Raw genomic sequence first — 23,873 nt, forward strand, 5'->3', positions numbered from 1 at the left:
GTTTGTTCGCTGGTGATTTGTACGAATTACCTAGAATATGATCCTGCATATGTTCCACTTCTAACCAACAGCTTTACGTGTCGTGAATATGCACTGGCATTCACATGCTATCACCCATCATGTTTCAGGTCACAATAAGAGGTCTCACTGGAGAGGTCCGATTAGACAGGGGTCGACGATTTGTATTCAAATTAGATTTGTTACAACTTAAACCCAAAGGTTTAGAGAAAGTAAGTACTAGTTTATACAGTAAACATTCTAGATCTACCCTTGGAATTGTGAATCTCCATCAAGAATGTGTACATACGATGTTCCTCTCGTTCAATGAAATGTTGACTTTGGTTGTGAAATGACGCTTTATAGAGATGACACATTTGAAATGAATACACAATTTCTCAAAGACTATATGCTATTTCATTTCATACCTCCTATTAACAGAAAACGTCTATCATAACTGATATTTTAAATGACCCCGTTACAGTTCCACCTGAATGTGACTGCATAACAACTTATAACTGCTTTGCTTATAAACCACATTTTTCTTAAGATCTTTGACCATCGACATGGCTTTGTTGGCAGGTAGGAGAGTGGAGTGTTGATAAAGGGCTCAACTTCACAAATCTACAAGGCTATGCAGATGGGAACCCATTTGGTAACAAAACTCTCATAGTCACAACAATCATGGTAAGAATCGATTTGAAGAAAGGGTAGCGCATATGTTCTAAAGTATTGTCGTAGATGGTACATGTGAGCTTGAAATGTGTTGTCACTCTATGCTGGTTGTCGGATGATAAGCAATATTCAGCTCTGCTTCAAAACATGCAAGGCGTCATACAAAAAACAAAAAGGCAAAGAAAATATCAAAGGAAATCTTTATATTTACACAATAAAATGAAAGTGACAAATCACTGCTGTCAAGGATTGTAGTGAAAATTTATATAAATAATGCATTATGTTTAGGAAATCTGTTATAACATGGCGCACCAGACATCGACCTGACGATTAAAACAGGCTTATGGTGCTCCGTGGTGACCCATAATCAAGAATCGTGACACTCAGCACACAGACCACAAAAATACATTTGATTTTTTTGTCACTAATGAATCATTTTTTGCCACTAATGCATCAGTGCCCTTATAAGAAACAGTACGATCCACTTTCTTTGCACTAAGACATAATAATTAGATAGAAGGGAGCAGTCCACCTATTGGAAGTTTTAGCCAGCGCCATTATCTTTCGGTGACTGCCCTAATGCATTCTATGTATTAAGGAACAGGACATGGGATGGTCAACGCCAGTTTAGTTAATATACATGTTTCCGTGTCATGAAAACAAATGGGAAATATGTCTGTAATGACTCTCCTAAGTAAATGGATCTTACAGAAAGCAAATACCCCATGTACATCCTTAACGTACCTAAATGTGGACCATCTTGAATAAACTAATTTAATCTTCTGATGAGTTTTAGTTTAGGATGACAACGATCTTTGTAGTATAAGCAGTGTACCAACACATCCCCCTGGTGTTCCGGTCTGTAATTATACATTACGTCTCTTCACAGAATGACCTTTGGTACCTCCGGTACAAATCTCCTTTCCTTTGGGCAAATTACTACTGATGGATTTTCTTAATTTCTCCTAATGTTTTTTCAAAGGTCAGAGATGACAAATTATTGATTACTTTTTTAGGGAAAAACTGAGGTTCAGAACAGACAGGCATTTTGGTCATTACCAAAGCCGTCATTATATCCGCGTTATAAGCACAAAAGCAGTCGTGATTTCCCAGTGTTTCCTGGTTTTTGTATTTTTGCGCCACCATCATGATTTTTTTCCTGAACGAATGACCTAGACACACTGCACAGATACACATGTACATATGGTGCCCAGAGTCCCCGAAAGGAAGAACGTTTTTATAGTGTATCAACGTATACCTTTCCCTGTATCTGTAGTGCTGACTTTTAGAGGCCCTCTCTTGGAAATAGCAGTCGACTCGGTATATGAAGAGGTTTATGGGAATATTCAATTTAATCTATCTGAAAGGAGACAATTTCCACTGCCTGACAATTTGAGTTAAGTGAATTTTAGTATCTTGAAAATCTCCTCTCGAAGAATAAATTCGTATAACATGAGGTGAGGTTTATGGAAATTTTTGATTGAACACATGGCCGTCAGTGTTCACAGACATGAAGTTCTTGAACAAAGTAGCAGTCAAACTCATGAATCGTTGTGTGCACATTTTCTCCTTCAAATGGTAATACAGAACGATGTAAACGATGGTTACAAAGACGTGATAATATATGGTACTTCATATACACCCCACAACACATCTCCGCTTCACATCTGCCGGATCTCATTTCCGAGTACTAATATTACTTGATTTCATATTTGTGTAGTAATTTTATATAATTTGAATTTGTTTAGCTTCATATTGAAGTGCATGATTGGTAAAATGGTATAAGTATGAATGGATAAAATTAAGCATGCGTAATTGTTTATTTATATCTATTTTCATTTCCTTAATTCACCACATCATGTTTTCATCTTTCTAGTGTTGTAATTCCACTAATGGCTTATGTTGTCATCTTGTATTATGTTCAGAAATAATTAAGAGAAAAGAGAAGAAATTACATTGAAGTGGGGCTGTATCAGTTACATCAATTTTCACGAACGCAATTGTCTCACATCATATAACAATGTCGATCAAACAAGCATTGACTTACACATGTAAACATATGGATCAAAGACTACTCACTGGTTCACAGTCATCATCATGTCGATCAAACAAGCATTGACTTACACATGTAAACATATGGATCAAAGACTACTCACTGGTTCACAGTCATCATCATGTCGATCAAACAAGCATTGACTTACACATGTAAACATATGGATCAAAGACTACTCACTGGTTCACAGTCATCATCATGTCGATCAAACAAGCATTGACTTACACATGTAAACATATGGATCAAAGACTACTCACTGGTTCACAGTCATCATCATGTCGATCAAACAAGCATTGACTTACACATGTAAATATAGGGATCAAAGACTACTCACTGGTTCACAGTCATCATCATGTCGATCAAACACGGATTGACTTACACATGTAAACATATGGATCAAAGACTACTCACTGGTTCACAGTCATCATCATGTCGATCAAACAAGCATTGACTTACACATGTAAACATATGGATCAAAGACTACTCACTGGTTCACAGTCATCATCATGTCGATCAAACAAGCATTGACTTACACATGTAAACATATGGATCAAAGACTACTCACTGGTTCACAGTCATCATCATGTCGATCAAACACGGATTGACTTACACATGTAAACATATGGATCAAAGACTACTCACTGGTTCACAGTCATCATCATGTCGATCAAACAAGCATTGACTTACACATGTAAACATATGGATCAAAGACTACTCACTGGTTCACAGTCATCATCATGTCGATCAAACAAGCATTGACTTACACATGTAAACATATGGATCAAAGACTACTCACTGGTTCACAGTCATCATCATGTCGATCAAACAAGCATTGACTTACACATGTAAACATATGGATCAAAGACTACTCACTGGTTCACAGTCATCATCATGTCGATCAAACAAGCATTGACTTACACATGTAAACATATGGATCAAAGACTACTCACTGGTTCACAGTCATCATCATGTCGATCAAACACGGATTGAGGTACACCCACAATATGAATATTTAATGTAGTAGCTTAGTTATCTCTGAACATATATTAATTTCTCTATGCACGTTTTGATGTATATTTAATTTTGTTTACGTCACTGTACTTTATTTCAGAACAATAAAAAGCTTCCCCCTGAACTTATTGTAACAACTATTGCGGTATGTTTTTAGATGCAGAAGAACACATGTGTGACTTATGTCCTATTCTTTATGTTTTTTATGTTTAGATACCATAGTTTGAACACAGAGACTAACGAACGAGTGATTTTGTAAATGTAATAATCTTAGATGTATATCCTGTACTGACACACATGGACTCAAATGCTACTTTAGATACATAGTAGTCACACTGCCAGGTGCCCTGCATTCACACATTGTCTTAGTGGATAGACACGTGTCTATAGTGTATGATAGCAAAGGAAGCAATTGTCACCATTGATATCTTGAAGAGACACACCTGAGAGAGGGTCTGATGAAGAAATGGTCTTTTTAGATGCAGAAGAACGCATGTGTCAATAATATCATTTTTATATCATTTTAATATCATTTTCACCAATTATCAAGTATTTATAGGATGGTCGGGTGATTAAATGGACAAGGGTATCGTGGCTTGTACGGTATATTTTGTAGTTGCATCTGTAGTGTCCCAGTCTCAGAATGGCCATGAATATGTTCACTGATCTGTCAGTAACATGGGTTCCTTCTAGTTGGACGTGTTCGACCTTCATTTGTCACTTGCTGATACGCGGCATATTAACTGTAGTAAATGTATTCCTCATAGTGGCTTTATGCCACTCACTCATATGTGATAACTATCATTTACTATTTACAGTTTTGAATCATTGATGTCATAACAGATAATGCACATTATTTAATAATAATTATTAAAAGTTTCGTTCTTTGTACATGGAAACATGTCATGAAATCACTAAATTTATCAAAATGTCTCTATTCTCTAATTGTTTGTAGATTCTTATGTATGCAGTGATGAAAGTATATATGAAGAATATCTATGTTGTTACGGGTTATTTAGTGTTTCTATTTACACGTACACTGTACACGATTCTAATGATATACATGTTGATAACATGAATATAAAGTTTAAATATCGTACACTAGACGTGTCAATCACAAACGTTTATTGTAGATTTTACGTTAGATTTTACATGTTTGTACACGTTAACGTATATGAACAATGACAGTAAGAATAATGTTTACTTACCTGTTGCACTTATCAATTATTCTATAATCAGTGTATCCGGTGATTACATGCACAATATTGTCACTGACATTGTATTCAGATACAGTTTAACAGCAATCCTCCTTATCAATTTACAACGAAAACAGTGTTATACAATTTGGAATTCAAATCCCAGGATCTTGCATATTTACCGTTCATTTACATTATGAGACAGCAGGATTTGTCTTTCTGGTTGCAGGAAAAGCCCTATATGATGAAAAAAGAACGGAAAGTAGATGATGGTCAGGATTATGAAGGATTCTGTATAGATCTGTTGGAGGAACTTTCCAAGATCGTGGGCTTCCGCTATAAGATTGTGTTGGTCGCTGATGGAAACTACGGTGCTCCTAATGAGAAGAAGAAATGGAACGGCATGGTCGGTGAACTTATAGCGCGGGTAAGCATGAAGTCTAGAACCATATTTAGACTTTCCTCGATGTATTCTTGGCACAAGGTAATACATGCCATCAAACGTGTCCCTGTCATCATTGTTGTCATACAAGGGCTAAACTTTAATGTGACGGTTGTACCACATTATAATATAGTGAGTATAAATTCACCAGATTCTACTGAATATTTATGAAAACTTCCGAAAAGGGTGCTTCATGTAATAAATTTCTTAACAGTGAAACCTCTTTAATCCCTCCCCTCCCCTCCCCGCAGGTTATTGTTGTCACTGTTCTACAACTGACATTGCTCAACACAGTTATATACCTCATTCCTTTAATAGTAATAAATGGTAACCATGGTAATCAGGTCTGTTCGCATTATGAACTCAAGTTTCACTGTAACTTCAAATTGACAAAGAAATGTGTTGCAATCTTTCTACCTAGTCGTATAACCATTTAGAACAAATTAGGTTACTCATGCTGTAATTGTATACTCATGCTATGAATATATACTCATGCTGTAATTATATACTCATGCTATGAATATATACTCATGCTGTAATTATATACCCATGCTATGAATATATACTCATGCTGTAATTATATACCCATGCTATGAATATATACTCATGCTGTAATTATATACTCATGCTGTAATTATATACTCATGCTGTAATTATATACTCATGCTATGAATATATACTCATGCTGTAATTATATACCCATGCTATGAATATATACTCATGCTGTAATTATATACTCATGCTATGAATATATACTCATGCTGTAATTATATACTCATGCTATGAATATATACTCATGCTGTAATTATATACTCATGCTATGAATATATACTCATGCTGTAAATATATACTCATGCTGTAATTATATACCCATGCTATGAATATATACTCATGCTGTAATTATATACTCATGCTATGAATATATACTCATGCTGTAATTATATACTCATGCTATGAATATATACTCATGCTGTAAATATATACCCATGCTATGAATATATACTCATGCTGTAATTATATACCCATGCTATGAATATATACTCATGCTGTAATTATATACTCATGCTATGAATATATACTCATGCTGTAATTATATACTCATGCTATGAATATATACTCATGCTGTAAATATATACCCATGCTATGAATATATACTCATGCTGTAATTATATACTCATGCTGTAATTATATACTCATGCTGTAATTATTTACTCATGCTATGAATATATACTCATGCTGTAATTATATACTCATGCTATGAATATATACTCATGCTGTAATTATATACTCATGCTATGAATATATACTCATGCTGTAATTATATACTCATGCTATGAATATATACTCATGCTGTAAATATATACCCATGCTATGAATATATACTCATGCTGTAATTATATACTCATGCTGTAATTATATACTCATGCTGTAATTATATACTCATGCTATGAATATATACTCATGCTGTAATTATATACTCATGCTATGAATATATACTCATGCTGTAAATATATACTCATGCTGTAAATATATACTCATGCTATGAATATATACTCATGCTGTAATTATATACCCATGCTATGAATATATACTCATGCTGTAATTATATACTCATGCTGTAATTATATACTCATGCTGTAATTATATACTCATGCTGTAATTATATACTCATGCTATGAATATATACTCATGCTGTAATTACATGGTTTCTTCATTATTGGCGTTCTGTCAAACTGATGTATGGTAAATAATATGTAGAACACTGAACGATTACAATGATTGTCAAATGAAATCTGCATCTAATTCGTAATACCGTAGAAACGTAATAACTCATGCTTTCACTTTCTTTTGAAGCTGAAATAATCAGGGTCTTATAATTGCAGTCATCATAAATATCACAATTATAACCTTCCGTACTAAATGTACAGTAAACGCAACAGTAAATGAATAAGAAATTATAAGATTAGGCAATCTTTTAATAAAAAACAAAATTAACACGCAAGGTTTTAGGTATTAGTTAGCTTAAGAAAACATTTCTCTTGCATATTGATGACACACCAAAAGAACTGTAATTCAGAACTGATGAATGTAATCACATTATAAGGTGACAAAAATCACTATTTGCAACAAATTGTCTCCCAAAGCACAGGCGGTTCAAAGTGCTCACCGATAAAATAAAATCAATTATCACCTCATGAATAACATACAAAACTGAGCTTTGAAGGAAATACCACTAGGGGGTTAATGAACACAGTTGAAACACGTGAACAGCAGATAACGAAATACAAAGACAAAACGAGGACAATTATGATTTGTTTGAATAATGACCCTTACCTTAGCAAAAGTGAAAGGCAAAACAAAATCTGTGTAATCTCATCACTTTTGACCAAGTAACGCTTCTGTCAGTTATTGGCGTGACAGATAACTCAATACTGTATTTCAACCGTGATGAGAATGACAAGTCTCATAAGGGCATTTTACAACTTGGAGATGATTCATTTTTGTTTTATTTCAGAGAGCTGATTTAGCCGTTGCACCCTTGACTATCAACTATGTGAGGGAACAAGTCATCGACTTCACAAAACCTTTCCTTAATTTAGGAATTACAATATTGTTCAAAGTGCCAAAACGGGAAAAACCGGGGCTGTTCTCGTTTTTGAACCCTCTTGCTATAGAAATCTGGCTCTACGTTATTGGGGCCTACTTTATTGTCAGTTTCACGATATTCATTCTCGCACGGTTTAGTCCGTACGAGTGGTACAATGCCCACCCGTGCAATCCTGACACAGACACTGTGCAGAATACATTTACATTGTCAAACAGCTTCTGGTTCACCGTGGGCACACTGATGCAGCAAGGTTCAGACATAAACCCGAGGGCGGTGTCCACCAGGATTGTAGGGGGGATCTGGTGGTTCTTCACGCTTATCATCATATCATCATACACCGCCAACCTGGCTGCTTTCCTCACTGTAGAGAGAATGGTATCTCCCATCGAGAGTGCGGAGGACCTTGCCAAACAAACGGAGATCTCATATGGGACCTTAGGTAGCGGCTCTACAATGCAATTTTTCAGGGTAAGTTGATTCTGTTGGTGGTGGAGCTCAATGCTAAAGTCAGCGGTGGTTTCAGGTGTCCAAAGGCAGATATAGGTGTAATGACGAAGGATGTTGTTATAGTAACAGTTTTTGGTTCAAACTCCATTTGGACATGGGGGCAGACTGACCATCAGCATCACATGCTCCTTGCAGTCGAGGTTCTACTGTGATACTTGCCTGATATTGTGTCCACAAACCGTGGTCGTTGCTCATTTTATCAGCTACTGGTTTACAATATGTACCCATTTACATGCGGCATAGAATAATTGGAATGACGTTCAATGAGGAATAACAATATTCATACCCTCATTTTGGATCTTTTGATATGACAGTTTCGTATTCCACGACGAGATCTGAAAAGATTACTTACTTCTCTGTACGTGAGAGTTAAAACGATTAATATACAACTGGAATTAAGGCAGAGCCCAAGCTTCACTTCTTAGCGATAGGTCAGATTGTTTGATATACAAAACACAAATATCAGACATGTCAACAAGAAACATATATTGCTTTCGTGATATCAAGCTATCACGTGTCGTCATTAACAAAAACAAATACATATGCATTTGCACATATACACCGACATCAGAACAGCGGAAATACCGTGACAATAGCAAACCTGCTCAATGGCTAGTGTCTTTCCCATTAATCACAGTGAGGCATGGGTCTGTAATACCGTCGGGGATGTCGCGAATTGTATAGCGATGAGGAATCAACCTCGACACCATCACATCACTTTGTGCTGTGAAACGTTCACGACTCATGTAGTAAAATAATCAATACTGTCTCTAAATGAGATATATTATAATGGTAGAGTAATAATCAGCGGAAACAGAACACCTCGAGTGGTTTCCTCTGTGGACCCAAAGTATCATACTTTGTAATTCTACCTTTGAAGTTACTTTCAGGATCCAACTGTGTGTTAAATATCTGTTCCAAGCATCGTGTGAACGTTGAATTGGATGTTATTAAAATGAATAATTATTCTTAGGTAGTTTGACTTAGGTTTGCCATTACCTTATCTCGGTTTACACCAAAAAAGTGAATGTGCACCGTCTGCATCAGTTCGAGCCATCATCCTTCCACATGAAGCTGAGACGCCTGTACTCAGACTGAAATACCGTTCTAAACAGCATTATACAAACTTCACTCACTCACAAATGTGTTCTAGGGGAGTAATAAAGTATTCTTCTATTCGAAAACCCAAACCAATCCCCATGAAGTTGATAGATAAAATGTCTCGATGAAACTCTAACATAGCTTCAATGTAATTCAGCTTGAACATTTTAGATTTTCTTTGCTTTGCCAATCGATCTCAAGTGTTCACGTCTTTGACAAGGTTATCTTGCTTACTTTTAACTTTTCCACGCACTGTTAAATTTCTTTAAAAATGCTCAATCTAGTGAGTGCCTGTTTGTCTGTTACGGAAAACAGATCGGTCAAAGAATCTTTGCGTGCAAGCTTGACACTACTACAAGGAAATGCCACTAGCAACATGTAGCAAATCACTGCGCGGACAAACTGACCTCCGCTTCAGCGAGTCTTGTCCAAATTTGTCAAAACCCGATAATCGGCCCTCATGGTTAGATAATCTTCGAGAGCTTCTAATTTGATTTGAGGGGCCCCTGGGTAGGATTATTGGAGTTTTAAAACAAAGACACGCATTTGGACGTGGTTGGGAGCCTATAAATACTGACTAAATTGGCAAATATTATGAGGTTTCTTGACTGCAATTCAATAAATGACTAGAGCTTGCAAACGCATGATGGGAAGCTGAACAATAAAGACCAGTCCACCTTTCTGAGAGTTCCTGCTGAGATTTAACGTGGAAATAGTGCCATTGCAGGGACATTGCTTCTCCGCAGCATCAAGGCACTGCCTTGCGTCACGTTACTGAGTCAGGCTGCGTGAGAATCCCCCTAACTCAATTACTCAAATTGAATTTGTCATTACGGTGATCCGCCGAGGTTTCGGCCATCAAGCCTGGCTTTCCTTCACATGTGCGCTCCTAAGGAAAATCCGTGCATTTTCCATCATCTTTTTCTAATGGGCTATACGTTTTCTCTACTGATGACTTAAAGCCGCTTTTCACCATTTCGTGATTTAAACGGAGGGCAATGCAGTTGTGAATTAGCTCTACGTTTTTGCGTCAACATGTAGCTTAAGTTAAGTGCAACGTTATTCTTGTACCTTGAGGCTCGGCATAACAACTATATACGCGTTAAACCCTGACTTCTTTTGAAGTCACGTATATGATTCGACGTTTGACAAGCTGCCATAAATACACATTGACATGAACAAGTAAGATATAGTATAGTGGAGACTTTGAAATGGCTTGTACATTTTACTGAAAGCGCAATACTGAGTACCAGTAAGAATGATGCTCTCAAGTATTATTGAATATCACAAGTAACAGTCAGCTTCACTGGATGAGGTGAGAAACAATTATCATAAGACTCGGAAATGCCCCGTGAAACCTGAAATGCCCGTTAGGGGGAGCCAGCCGGGAAATGAAACCGAAGCATTTATTGCCCGTATGCGTCTTCTTGATACGCTTTCCGAACAAGAAATGGATAGGAAATGTTTGGAGGCTAGGAAAGCCTGTTGTAACGTCCCATTATAACCGACTTGTTTCAAGCTGGGTGGTGTGCAAGCGTGACGGCAGTAGGGGTTTGGATATGGACGGCAGGACTTTAAGATCAAACAAGTCATTTACGTTACCTTTCATCGATTATATACAAGGGTATGCCTTTCCCAATAAACGCTAGCAACAGTGTGAAATAGGTCCTGTGCGTTCTGTTGAATTTGCAGTTAATGTCCCTACTGATATACCAACTACAGCTGATTGCATTGATAAGAACTTTTTTCACCGACCTTGCAGATTTAGCAGCGTGTGAGTTGTTCAAGGGGGATTTTAATACGCAGTAAATCAGCGCTACGTATACGGTGTATGCAGTCTGCTTACAAACTGCTGACATTATTACCACGGGGGAGCTTCACGTTGATGAATACGGGTCGACAAGGGTCAGGTCTTCTTGCTTCCTCGTCTTGATTGGCAACGTTGACATGAAATCAAACTCTCGTTGCCCGTAAATGAAATGAATAAAATCAGTGCTACAATTTGTTTTGAATTTTGAGGTGCAACTCTGATACCAATGGGGAATTACATCACCCGAACTGCATATCAAGCCCAGTTCGTTGTTGCGAACTTAATATGTAAGTGCAGCTGATAAGAATATTGATTTAAACCTGCTACCGTATATCATTATCGTTCCTTGAGTAATTAAAATAAATCAGAAAAAAACTGCAGCAATACTGTTAAGCAAAGTGACATTATGAGTTCAAAACTGACCCAGACAAACTTTATTTTTGACACAAACCTTTTAATGAGCAATAGGCTTTCAAGATCAAACACAGCATGACTGCAAAGACTGCTTAGTGTGAGCACCGTCGAGACGTGAGCAGATTGAATGTCCATATAACCGTTATCATAGACATGCGCAGTCTGACCGAAAAAACGTCATTTTTGCTGTCTTGAAGTGGCTTGTAAGAACCTCCAGTGTTTGATTGCGATCTCAAATCTGTTTTGATAAGAACGAAAGCATTTACAGTCTGCGTTAATACCCAATTACTTTGGCCTGCGCCCTTGTTGCCTTCGTGTCCAATGAGTTTTTAAAGCAGTATTCAGACAGTACACACTAACCAGCAACAAGGGAATCAACAACGAGTATGAATTCCTGTACATTACAGCATCCAATTTCTCTGCTGAGACAAGTTTTGTTCTGATGGTAAACAATGCTGAACAGGGCAACGTCGCTTAAATTATATGCCATTGCTTAAGATATAAAACTAAAAAATGGGTTTGCTATGATAGTGCAGATTTATACTTCTAGTACAGACAGGAGGACACCAGATCTGCAATAAATTCCAAGTCTGTGCCGTTTTTGAGGAAACCGTCGTCCTATTTGACTAGACTGAAGAACATTAAAGGAATTATCATCCTTAACGGATCGTTATTAGCTGATGAAGAAATTCTATTTTAAGGAGTAGATGAATGTTTTGATATGGAGAAACAAACTCCCACGCTTGTTTGACATCGGAATCAGAACGCCATAGAAAGAGATAACCTCCATTACGAAATAGTGTAGCTGGAGATTAATGTCTAAAGATTATTTTAACAAACTGCACAGAGAAGAACAGCCAGGTGTGCGAGAAAGGATGGAGATGGTACAACATAGGTAAACGAGTCAATAACTCTGTCAGCACTTGTGTACGTGCTTCCCGTCTTTGCATTCGTTCCTCATATCAAATAGTGAACTGTGTCCGAATTTTCATGATCGTTTGTTAAAGAAGTGTTTTACTTTTAGGACATAAATTCTGAAAAAAAACAAGGTTAGTCTGATGATTTGACCATAATCAGTGTTTCACTAAATATTATATGTGTATTAGTTTTCGAGTTTTCATCATTCCGCTCTTGATCCAAACGGACTATACTGGTCTAGCACTATGACTGAAATAATCAAAAGCACGAACTTAAAGCCAAAAGGACGTCAACGCAAAATCAAAATTTCTGATATGCTCACGTTACTAGCATGTATGATATGGATATACTACACAGTTGGTGCTTCAGTATCACATTGCACTATTGCACATTACATCCCATATGACATAAGATCCGTGACGTACATACCATACCTTACATACCACTGCCATTGGAAACAAAACGTTCCCAGAGCAGTGATTCATTCGCAGTTCTCAGGCTTAAGTCTTAAGTTCTGCATGTCAACAAACGACAAACTGGCCAATATCTTTGCACTGGCAGTCAGTCTGACGTGAAAACTAATTTTCTGAAGAGAAACATTTGCACGACATTGCTTTCAAGCAGGTATACCTCCTTTGTCCTTATATTTTGTCCTTGTATGTCCCAATATCTTTGCTCTGACGTTCAGTCTCGCATGAACCAATGGCGAGGAGTGATGTGTGTATGCAGCTAAGCCAGTCCAATCAAGCACCTACGGTGACAAGGTGGCAAATTTCCCACGACACTGAAACCCAGGGGCTCAAAGTACCATCCTAGTATCTACTAATTGAACCGCAGACACCTAACGCCAGCTCGTGAAGCTCGAGATTCCATTACTGAACCTTGCGACATACATACCAATATTCTCCCCGCCAATGTCAGGCGACGGAATACCTCACAAGTCTGCACACGACCAATTTGTCGATATACGTTCAGTGTGCGGCCGTTAGTCCTTCAGAATTGATTTTTGCATTTCTTGAATAACAATTTATCGCTTGAGAACACGATACAAACAACAAAAATGTGGTTCCTTAGAAGTTTGCCCTATTGCTAAAACGCGAGGTGATGTATTCCAGACGTAAGATTCCCCTTCCTGTATTTCCTGAACATATTTGTTCATTCTGAAGAATTGGTTGTGTGTTTCTTTGTTTACCGGCACTCAACAGTAGTGCATGAAACGTCTACACTGTACACTTTAAATTATTCTGGTCTTGAAAAGACCATCGAATGTAAATTCATAATTGTAGCGTCTGTGTTTCAGGACTCAAAAATTGATACGTACAAAAGAATGTGGGCTTTCATGAAGAAGAAGGAACCGACGGTGTTTATGAAGTCGTACGAAGCAGGCGTGGCCAGGGTGCTTGAGGGGGGATACGCCTTCCTTTCCGAATCCACCATGATTGACTATATCACCCAGCGTAACTGTGATCTGATGCAGGTGGGGGGACTCCTTGACTCCAAGGGCTATGGAATAGGCACACCAATAAGTAAGTAGCATTTGTCGTTTCTTTTTGATGACTTAGACACCCTGCTAACACAAACATGACACAGACATGACACAAACATAACAGCGCAAGTCAGTGAGTTTAGTTTTAAGCCACACTCAGCAATATTACAGCTATGTGACGGCGGTTTGTAAATATTCGAATCTGGACCAGCCAAACCAGTGATCAACAAATATGAGCATTGATCTACGTAACTAGGATACGATGACATGTGTCAAGCAAGTCAGCGATTCTGACCACTCTATCCCTTCAGTCGCCTTTTACGACAAGCATTGTTTGCTGAAGAACGTTTGTTGGGACATACAAGCAATGACAAACACTTGAAGAATAGTTTTGCACAGTGGGGCACTGGTAAATGGATTAAACTATAATGAATTCAATTAAAAATTAATATCATAAGATGTCAAGGTGGTGAACACCACAAATTATTTTCACGACATACATGGACACATGGCTGATCGAGTCCCTATTCTAGTAGTGATGACAGGGCGACTTACAATCACTAGCCTGCTTTTCTGATAAATTATATAAATGTGTTTTCACACTCACATCATATAACTGATTTGTAGTGGTCGTTGATGTCACTTGACAGTCACAGGGTAATACCTCACCGCTTAGTCTTTCTAAGTAATGACAGGTTCAGACCCAGTCTTGCCATATGATACATTCTCATCTAAAACGCGTCTAAAAGCCGTAGGGAGTCCTCGACGACAAGCCTTACTGGGGGTCCTGTCACGAAGCAATCTTTACTAAAGTTCACCTTAACTTCCGTTCTTTAACATTTCACTAAGGTTACCTTAGTCACTTACGATCACCTTAGTGCTTTGTCAAAGGAGGACCTGGACATTAGAATAACATGCAACGGGGCAGTAGGTGCAGACGCTCGCACAGTGCTTATTAAACGAGATATTTTTCCTGAGATGATTTTGTGTGTCATTTCATCACATTCACGAAGTCCACTCGATTGAATTTCATTTCGATGTAAATATGGGCAAGTAATTTCGGACCACGAGAACAGTACAGAGCTGTATGAAGGAGGCCATAAGGGCTGAGTCTGTGTCTGACGCTGGATTAGAGATCAGGTCAACCTCCACGAGAAGCTTTGGATTGTATACTTGTACCATTTCAACGCACTCAATAAAACTCCTGAAGTACGGACAAATTTCCATAAGGATAGGTGGCAACAGTTTGTACTATCAAGACATATATCCAATACCGTCGATAACGCGTTATGCTTAATGGTAGGGTTGGGTTAATCTGAGGAAGTAAATTTAAGTAGAAGCACTCGCCTCAACTGGAGAGGCGACAGCGCCTTATTCATGTCGGGAATAATGCATAAGGAAGCTGCAGACAGAGGGTCCGGTATTGTACAACGGATCAAGTATAAATTGAAACGGGGACTGGAATATTAGGAACCTAAAATGGTAAAGGGTCGATGTAGTTGTACTATACTTCAATTCACAAGGCGTCTTTGCATGTAAATGGGATCGCGGGGTTAGTGGGAGGAATATATCAATAACACTATGCCTAATAGATCTACGAATAAACACTTGTTCACGTACAAAGGGCGCTTAGGTGGCACAGTGGCTAAGCGTTCGTTCGGCACACAAATTTCGGGGTTCTTGTCCACATATAGGCACAACATGTTCATTCTTGGTGTCAGTGCCATTTTTCAATTATACGCTTTGGAGGCTGTTTATGCACAGGATCAAACGCATTCATGTATCTGATGTACACTGGAGGATAAAGATACTACATCGCGATGCTAATGTTATCAGAAGTTCGAATTTCAGTTTAAATATCTAAAGTTAATGATATCACACAAAACATAAACTTTACAGGTGTTTCGGCAGATGTGAAAGAATCATTCTACTTGGATTTGTTTTTAAAAATATTGTTTGATTCAAAACCGTAAATATTGAAAACACCCCAAAAACATACAACTGGTGGTAGGAATTTTAGATATTGTATCGTAAAACTATGTTTAAATCAACTCTTGTTAGTGTTCTTTTCGGCTAAAATTTTCGACATTCTGTCATTCCTCATTCCGTCTTCATTGAACCAATCCTTTTTTACGCCTATATTTTTACAGACTGTTGCAAGAATGAGTGATGGTTAAATAGACACAATCACATTTATCAGCAGTTCTTTCAAATTTCAGTTCAACAAAAAAGTGATATATTTCTTTTTGTGTGATGTGTCTGATTTGGTGGAGAGCTGTGTTGATAGAGTAGTGTTTCCATGCAAGAAAAGACTAGAAGTGTATTATATTTTATGAATAATTGAAATATTGTAATGGGTTTCTAAAATTCTTACCTTCAACTTTAGAGTTACCTCCCTTTCAATACCATTCTCTAGCGGGTCAACATGATTGAACATTATGGACACTTTACACCAATTATTCAGAGAACACGTGTAATTTTGTGATTGGCACCTTGCTCGATGTATCCATAAAGTTGAAATCAAACCTCACGGGGAATAAACCTTTATGGTATTATAATATGCGTCTTTTTCATTGAATGTGGAGACTTGTGCATGTTATTGAATATAATAACGCCAGTTACAACAGGAAATTGAGTTCTTATTACTTGCAGATCTAGTTTACTATGTGATCGTCTTCACTGAGGGACTGATTGAGTTAAAATGGAATCTGTTGAGTATTCGACATCGAATGTTAATCTTAATGCGTAGTAATATGGAAATTCAGGTCCGCGGAGGGTTACAGGGTCACGTGACCGTACTCCGGTTAGCGTTGTGTTTACAAGTTGACATGTTCTTGGAATGCAGATTAATCAACTGTGGCGTTTGCTGCTGTGCGTTTATATTCTCATGAAATCAAAGTGAATGCACTTGCTCACCGGTCGTGTTATTAGTAACTGGGTGGCTAAAGCGTCCGCTCGTCACGCCGAAGACTCTGTTTGATTGCTCACATTGGTACTGTGTGTGAAGCCCATTTTTGATGTCCCCCGATATCGATAGAATATTGCTAAAAGCGACACAAATCCTGACTCACTCATTCACTATTGTTAACATATCACCGTATTTATATGAGTTGTTACCACCAAAATGGAAATATTGTAGTGACACACATTTGCCAACTGACAAAGCGCTTGTCTAAGACGGGTCTGCTTTACCTGAAAATGATTATTAAACACCCGGTACAAAAAATAACAGTACACACAACACAATGACATTTAAAAACTAGTGTTTAAAAGATTATTTTTGTTATCAAGGGATACAACCCCATCTTATACAAGCTATCAACATCGATGAATACAAAAGTATCAGCGGTTAGTTTGTGGCCACATAGATGTGATAAACACAGCTAACTCAATATAAATAAATAGAATATGTGGCTGTGAGATTCAGAACCTGAGTCTGAGAAGAATCTAGACTTGCTTAATTCAGGGCTTTTGCATCGTGGAAAGGGCTGAGTGTACGACGAGGTAGTATGGTTCATAGACAGCAATGCAGACTAAAGTACCAGCACGTAGGCATTAGCTGATCGATTCACTTAGATGTATCTAATTATGAGATTATGTTAGATCATATACGTAACGAGCTATGAAGCGAGGCCAAACCAAGCTTTCTTCGCTCCGAGACACTGAACTTATTGTCAAGATAATGCAATTACAATGGCCGCAGTATGTGCAATAGCGGGGATCCCGACCTAGCATGGCGCTACTGTCTGTTTTAATTATTGCTTTATTCAATAACGTGTTGACAGTAGTAGAGAGGGGTGCGACCTTGTGTAGGCGATCACCTGTCTCAAGTGGCTTTGGTAAAGTGACTTTACCAAATCCCTTAAACGGTGGTGTTTCCTTCACTTACAACGCCCTCATCGCAACATGGGTAATTTATGACTGGTCTTCTTCCTTCTGTGTTTTGAACTCAGTATATTATGTTTAGCTGCTTCCGAAGAAGATAAAACATATTTAAGACAACAACAGCAACAACTTCTGTAGGACTATAAGGATTTAAATGTTCAAGTCAATTGGTCTCCTGGGATCTTTGAAACAACAGTACTTAAAACCGATCTGCACTGTTTTGCAGATAATACATGTACATGAAAGAGAATATTAGTTGTTTACAATTTGGTAGGAAAATGAAGTAATTTGATTCTGTGGAGTAAGCATTGTTTTTCTGTGAACCTCTGGGAAAACAACCATACAAATTGAGTGACATTGTAACACATAGTGTGTTGTTTTACTATTTGCTGCTCACGTATGTCCTACATGACAGCAACCGTGTTCAACCACGATGTTCAGAATCCAGACAATGCAGATCCTCCACGAAGCACACACAGGCAATATGTTGTGAAATGTATAGGATAGTTATGTGTGCATTGTCTGTTAGCCAAGCATTGCCATAAATAACACAAGCCATCAATCACAATGCAGACGTTTACTTGAAATGAAACGCATGTTGTATTGACAAAGATTTACTTTGCGCGTTAATGTTGTATTCAAGTTATCTGAGACGCCTTGTGTAATGCTAAATGTACGCCACAAATATGTGAGGAACATGTATTATCTTCCCTTGGCTGCACATTTGGAACACTCCGACCACAGTTATATTTCTCGAAACAATAGTCTATAATAATCCATTTTTCCAAAGTGGGTTAATGCCTAACTAGTCTTTTTTGTTTGTTGTTTAACGCCTAACCCACCAGTATCCCGGCTACATGACGACAGTCTGTAAATAATCCAATCTGACCCAGGCAATCCAGTGATCAATGGGCGATCTTTTTGAATATATTTCCCTTCACTAATCCGTTAGGTGCGCTGATCCGGACGGTCTAACCTTAAACTGACAGCGCATGTCGTATGTGCAATGTGCGTCATACGTGTTACTATTACACTTAGAGACAGTTAACCAGTACAGCCTTCATCGTCAACGGGAACGTTCATGCTGGTGCATGGACAGTATATCTTTTCCTTTTACGATGATATGTCAAGTGTTATGTCCTGAAATAGTTATTCAATGATCATATGATACATCTGGGATAGTCATGACTGCTTATGTTGCAAAAATGAATCGAGAAATAGCAGTTCGAAGCGAGGCGGTGGAATCAAATGATCGTTTTCAGGTCATGTTTTGTCGTTTTGTTGACGTTTCACAATCGGTAATTTAAGCCTGACACTAGATGACTCAATATCACACATTTATAACTGCAATGCATTTTCATTTTGTATGTACTGAAGTCGCTTTAATTTCATCGGGCCATACACGCTGTGATTGAAACTTTTGACAAATAATTAGCAGAGAGAGAGAGAGAGAGAGAAAGAAAGAAAGAAAGAAAGAGAGAGAGAGAGAGAGAGAGATGTGATGCATAACATTATAAAATCAATGTATGGACAAATAATGTATAAAAAACCATTGCAAATTTTTACTGCATTTTAATTAACCTGAATAATATTACAGTGTGTAAAATATTACAGTGTGCATTTATTAAACATATATTTTAGACACAGAGGAAAAAATACTACTACTAGGATAAGTACATATTCAAGGGCACTTTCCATTTTTTTTCATTACATAACTAAAATAATACATATGTTCATACTGATTATAAATTTTTATCTCTAGTATAATACATTCTGGTCTACATTTTAATGCAGCGTCTACATACAACATGCCTTCACAATAGTCAGATTATTATAATAGTCATATTTTATTTATTAGACCTACCTCTCCATGTTTTGTTGCAATAAATTGATTTTTCAAATTCTAACAAAAATATATATACAAAGTCAGAATCTTTTCCCACATTACTTTGTAGCTGCACTGTACAATGTTGTAATGTGTTGTGAATGCGTGTCTACTTTAATATTAAATTACACATGCATGATTTTATTCAGTCATTATACATAATATCTGTTAAACATGTAAACATAAAAATAAATGCATAAACATGTCTTCATAGAATAATTGAGGGGTTAAATTCGACTTTAAGTAATCAAAAACATATATCTGATTTTTGACACATTTTCTGTGTTAATTCCCAACAAACCTACATAATGTAAAGTTTTCTTAAGGAACTGTTGAATGAAAATCGGATTATAAAGTTAAAGTTAGATAACATATGGTCTGTCATGGGAAATATTTGTCACTATGATGTTATCAAAACAAGAAACATATATGTAATATAATTCTATCATACACATCCTCTTGGAATTATATGTTTGTCTGTTGACACAAATCTCCGTAAATGACTCTTTATGTTAAGAGCTTCAAGTGGTGTTAATGTTTTGTAAGAAATGTCAATGACTCACAACACTGATTGATGGACTAATTTTACAAGGGGGTAAATATTTTAAGGCAAACTATGATGACTGGTGTTTCCGATGCAACCGACTAACAGCTTGGATAATAGGTGTCTAGCACTTTTATACGTATACATGAAAATATAGAGTAGTGTCAGAATTTAGAACCAACATGGGTTCAGATGAGTGAGGAACTGTTGCTCTAAACGTCATTAATATATTTCTAACAAACTGTTACATTCTATACAGAATTTCTTTAATTGTCAGGAATGTGTAATAATCACAAACTGGCGATAAAGACCTTCCAGGGAATGCTCGTTGGTGGGAGGTGTATCTCCGACTTTTCACATTGAGCTCGGTGGTTTTATGGGAAACATATGCAAGCTTTTAATGCGACAATAGTTAAAGAATTTCCAGTGGAAATAACATAGGGGTTGATAACATATAAACAGAATTTCCAAAGATGCTACGACACCCAAGACTTGCACTGCCTTGTGTTCTGTCGTAGGAAAAGACGTGGCAATATAACGTTTTTTCATTGCGTTTCCCTCATTGTCTATATCGTGTCAATTAGTATTGCACTTGAAAATTAAACAAACGATGCTTTTTAAAAACTAAAAATCACAGCAGAACATGTGTGAGTTAATGACTTTTCGTTGTAAACGATAGGTTTTTCAGTGAAGCGTTAGCTGGGTTCTGTCTTTACATGTAGCATATTATCGCAGCGTACTTTGATTCGGGAACCAGACCGGAAGCGAGAAGTTGGACCATCACTTATATCATTTTAAAGGAGAGTTATCGCCCCTCGCAACAAAAAGATTGCCCATTTCATGAGCATCATTCTACACAATCGGGATACGATGACATGCGTCAAGCAAGTCAGCGAACCTGACCCGTTAGTCGCCTCTTACGACAAGCATGGGTTACTGAAGATCAATTCTAACGCGGATCTTCACGGTTTTTACGCAGTATACGTACTGACTGGGAACATGGATGCATAGTGCATACTTGTATTATTAGTTTTGGCGGTAACATGCATTAAGATCCACTGATACTTCGGGTAATATAGGTCGGTGTACAATCTAAAGTGTCAGTCAACTACTATTCTCATGGCAACTAGTGCACAGGTCATATTATATCACTGACCTATCTGACGAAGTGTTCGTCTGTTTTCCTTGGTCCTAAACGTGGAAATACATAGTACCAAACTGGAACAAAATATCCTGAAAAATACCCTATCTGGGTTATTGATATAAATATTTGACGACTGTAAGCGTCGTAAACATTCGGATCAAACAACCCTTAACACTCTACCTTTTACTCCAAGTTGAGTTCCAACAGATTTTATGCATAAAGAATTTTACTACTTCCACGATATTATCTATTTCATAAATGGGTGACGTGTTTGGCAGTTTGAATTGTTTTTTGAGCAAGTGTAGTATAGATCAATAAAAATATACTTAGCGTGTGATGTTTTTACTTCTTTGGGGTTGTATATGTATGGGAAGAAAATCATAATTTCTGAAACAGAAAGTAACAGCTGGAATGTTGTTCACATGCGTTAAACGTAAACTCTATGTGCGAAAACTTTTTAGATGTGACCTCGTCGAAATGGAACATATAAGAACATTTGAGCGCAAATGAAGACCTTAGTATTGGTCACATTCTGAAAAACAGCAGATGGGTGTAAAATGCCAATCTGTGGGAAACATTTCATTTCAGGAAAATGTGCTTTACGTACCAAGCACACCCTTAGCACTGACCGCTGTCAAATGCACCATGTGTGGGCCTTCCTTCTTGAGATGTAATTGGCACAGCAATTCGCACGACAATCGGATAACAATTATGTCTGAGTACCTCCGAGGTCACAATCGGCGTGCGGGCTGTTCCGACACTGCCCTCTCTGTGTGTCCAAACCAACCGTTTCTGTAATTAGTTTATCGTGAAATGAACGGGAAACAAAGGTCAATAATTGGTGGATTCTCTCATTTATCGTTCCCATCCAGACAGTTAGATTACCTCCGAATTCAGTCGAGGGTCGCCTCCTCCTCTGGCTTGGAAGAGCTGACTATTGGATTAAAACAGCTTCGTCTTCCCCTTACAGTCAATAACTTATATTCATTGCCCAATATGTAACTTCAGATCTTTGCTTAAACAGACATTTGTTGAGGTGCCTTTAAATCCAAGTTAGTCTTGAGATTACGATCAAAGGACGCAGTTATTCGTATAATTTGATTAATAAGAGAATGATGGAATTATTTTCTCGAGATGGATAATCGCAAGTGAAACGTTAGATAGAAAGGAAACATTACTGTCTTTTCAGTTCTCAGATGAAAGGAATTAAAGACATCCTTGAAATTTATGTGACCAATTCCTTACCATATAATTTCAAAATGTGGATTTAAAGGAAATATATTCAGAACAAATGATTTCATAGCACGATAACTTCTTTGCAGATGTTAATTGCGGTTTGCGACTACACTGGACAAGATTTGATGCTGACTATAAGATAAACGAAACAAGCCGCATGTCGGTTAGCCGAGAAGATATATCGCTATATTAACGTATAGTGTCTGAAATGAAAATATTGATAGAGTAAAACGGTCAATGATTATCTTCATTAAACAAAAACGTGTTCGTTTTCAGACACTGATATCGATGTTATCTAGAAAACTCTACTACTGTGCGTGGTAATTTCCTTTCAGGGTCTGTATGACACACATTTCGTGTGCTGTTCTAGGTCCCATTGTGTCCAACGTAATCTGGTAATCATGTTGCCTTTCTGCTAATGATAATAGACAAAAGCCTTTACGAACATATGTTTAAAGGTATACGATTTTAAGGTTTCTATTCAGTGATATAAACAACTATGAGCATTAGAATATTTTGTAGTTTCGTTCATACGTTAGATAGTATGAACAAAATAGATGTACGTTGTGAGTAGTTTGTGAGCTGTATGAGTTTGTGGACAACCTATATTGGCTGCATTTGATCTTTTGAAATTGATATTGCTCCTGAAAACACAATGAGCTATGTTCTGAAAATATACAAATGAGTTTGAACCCTGCTTCCCTGAAGTTATCCTATTTGTTTTTTTAGAGACGGATTAATGTCGATTTCAGTTTCTGTAATCATGTTACGCAGTCATAGAGCCATGGCTGTTATAATTCCAAAATATAATCATCGGATTTCAAATGACTAACTCTTTGTGAAACACGACTCTGCCTAATATACTGTTTATTTATATCCCCAACAAAGATAACATACATGAGTGACATTTGTTTGATAATTCCGTTAGTCAGACAGTATATACAATCACCTCCAACTCAAG

At 37.3% G+C, this 23,873-nt stretch overlaps 1 protein-coding gene across 3 annotated transcripts in view; it reads left to right on the forward strand.

Annotated features, from left to right (window-relative positions):
* LOC137287183 (glutamate receptor ionotropic, kainate 2-like) overlaps positions 1 to 23,873 on the forward strand; it is a 131,769-nt gene that overhangs the window by 102,372 nt on the left and 5,524 nt on the right. For 2 of the 3 annotated variants that reach the window (XM_067819357.1, XM_067819356.1), the window contains 6 exons: positions 129 to 230; positions 580 to 684; positions 3,837 to 3,881; positions 5,162 to 5,359; positions 7,890 to 8,450; positions 14,033 to 14,258. In XM_067819357.1, coding sequence (XP_067675458.1) covers positions 129 to 230; positions 580 to 684; positions 3,837 to 3,881; positions 5,162 to 5,359; positions 7,890 to 8,450; positions 14,033 to 14,258 — 1,237 coding nt within the window. The remainder of the gene's footprint in view (positions 1 to 128; positions 231 to 579; positions 685 to 3,836; positions 3,882 to 5,161; positions 5,360 to 7,889; positions 8,451 to 14,032; positions 14,259 to 23,873) is intronic. The other variant, XM_067819358.1, reaches the window with a different exon arrangement.

Source organism: Haliotis asinina, chromosome 6 (genome assembly GCF_037392515.1).
Source record: "Haliotis asinina isolate JCU_RB_2024 chromosome 6, JCU_Hal_asi_v2, whole genome shotgun sequence".
NCBI lineage: Eukaryota > Metazoa > Mollusca > Gastropoda > Lepetellida > Haliotidae > Haliotis > Haliotis asinina.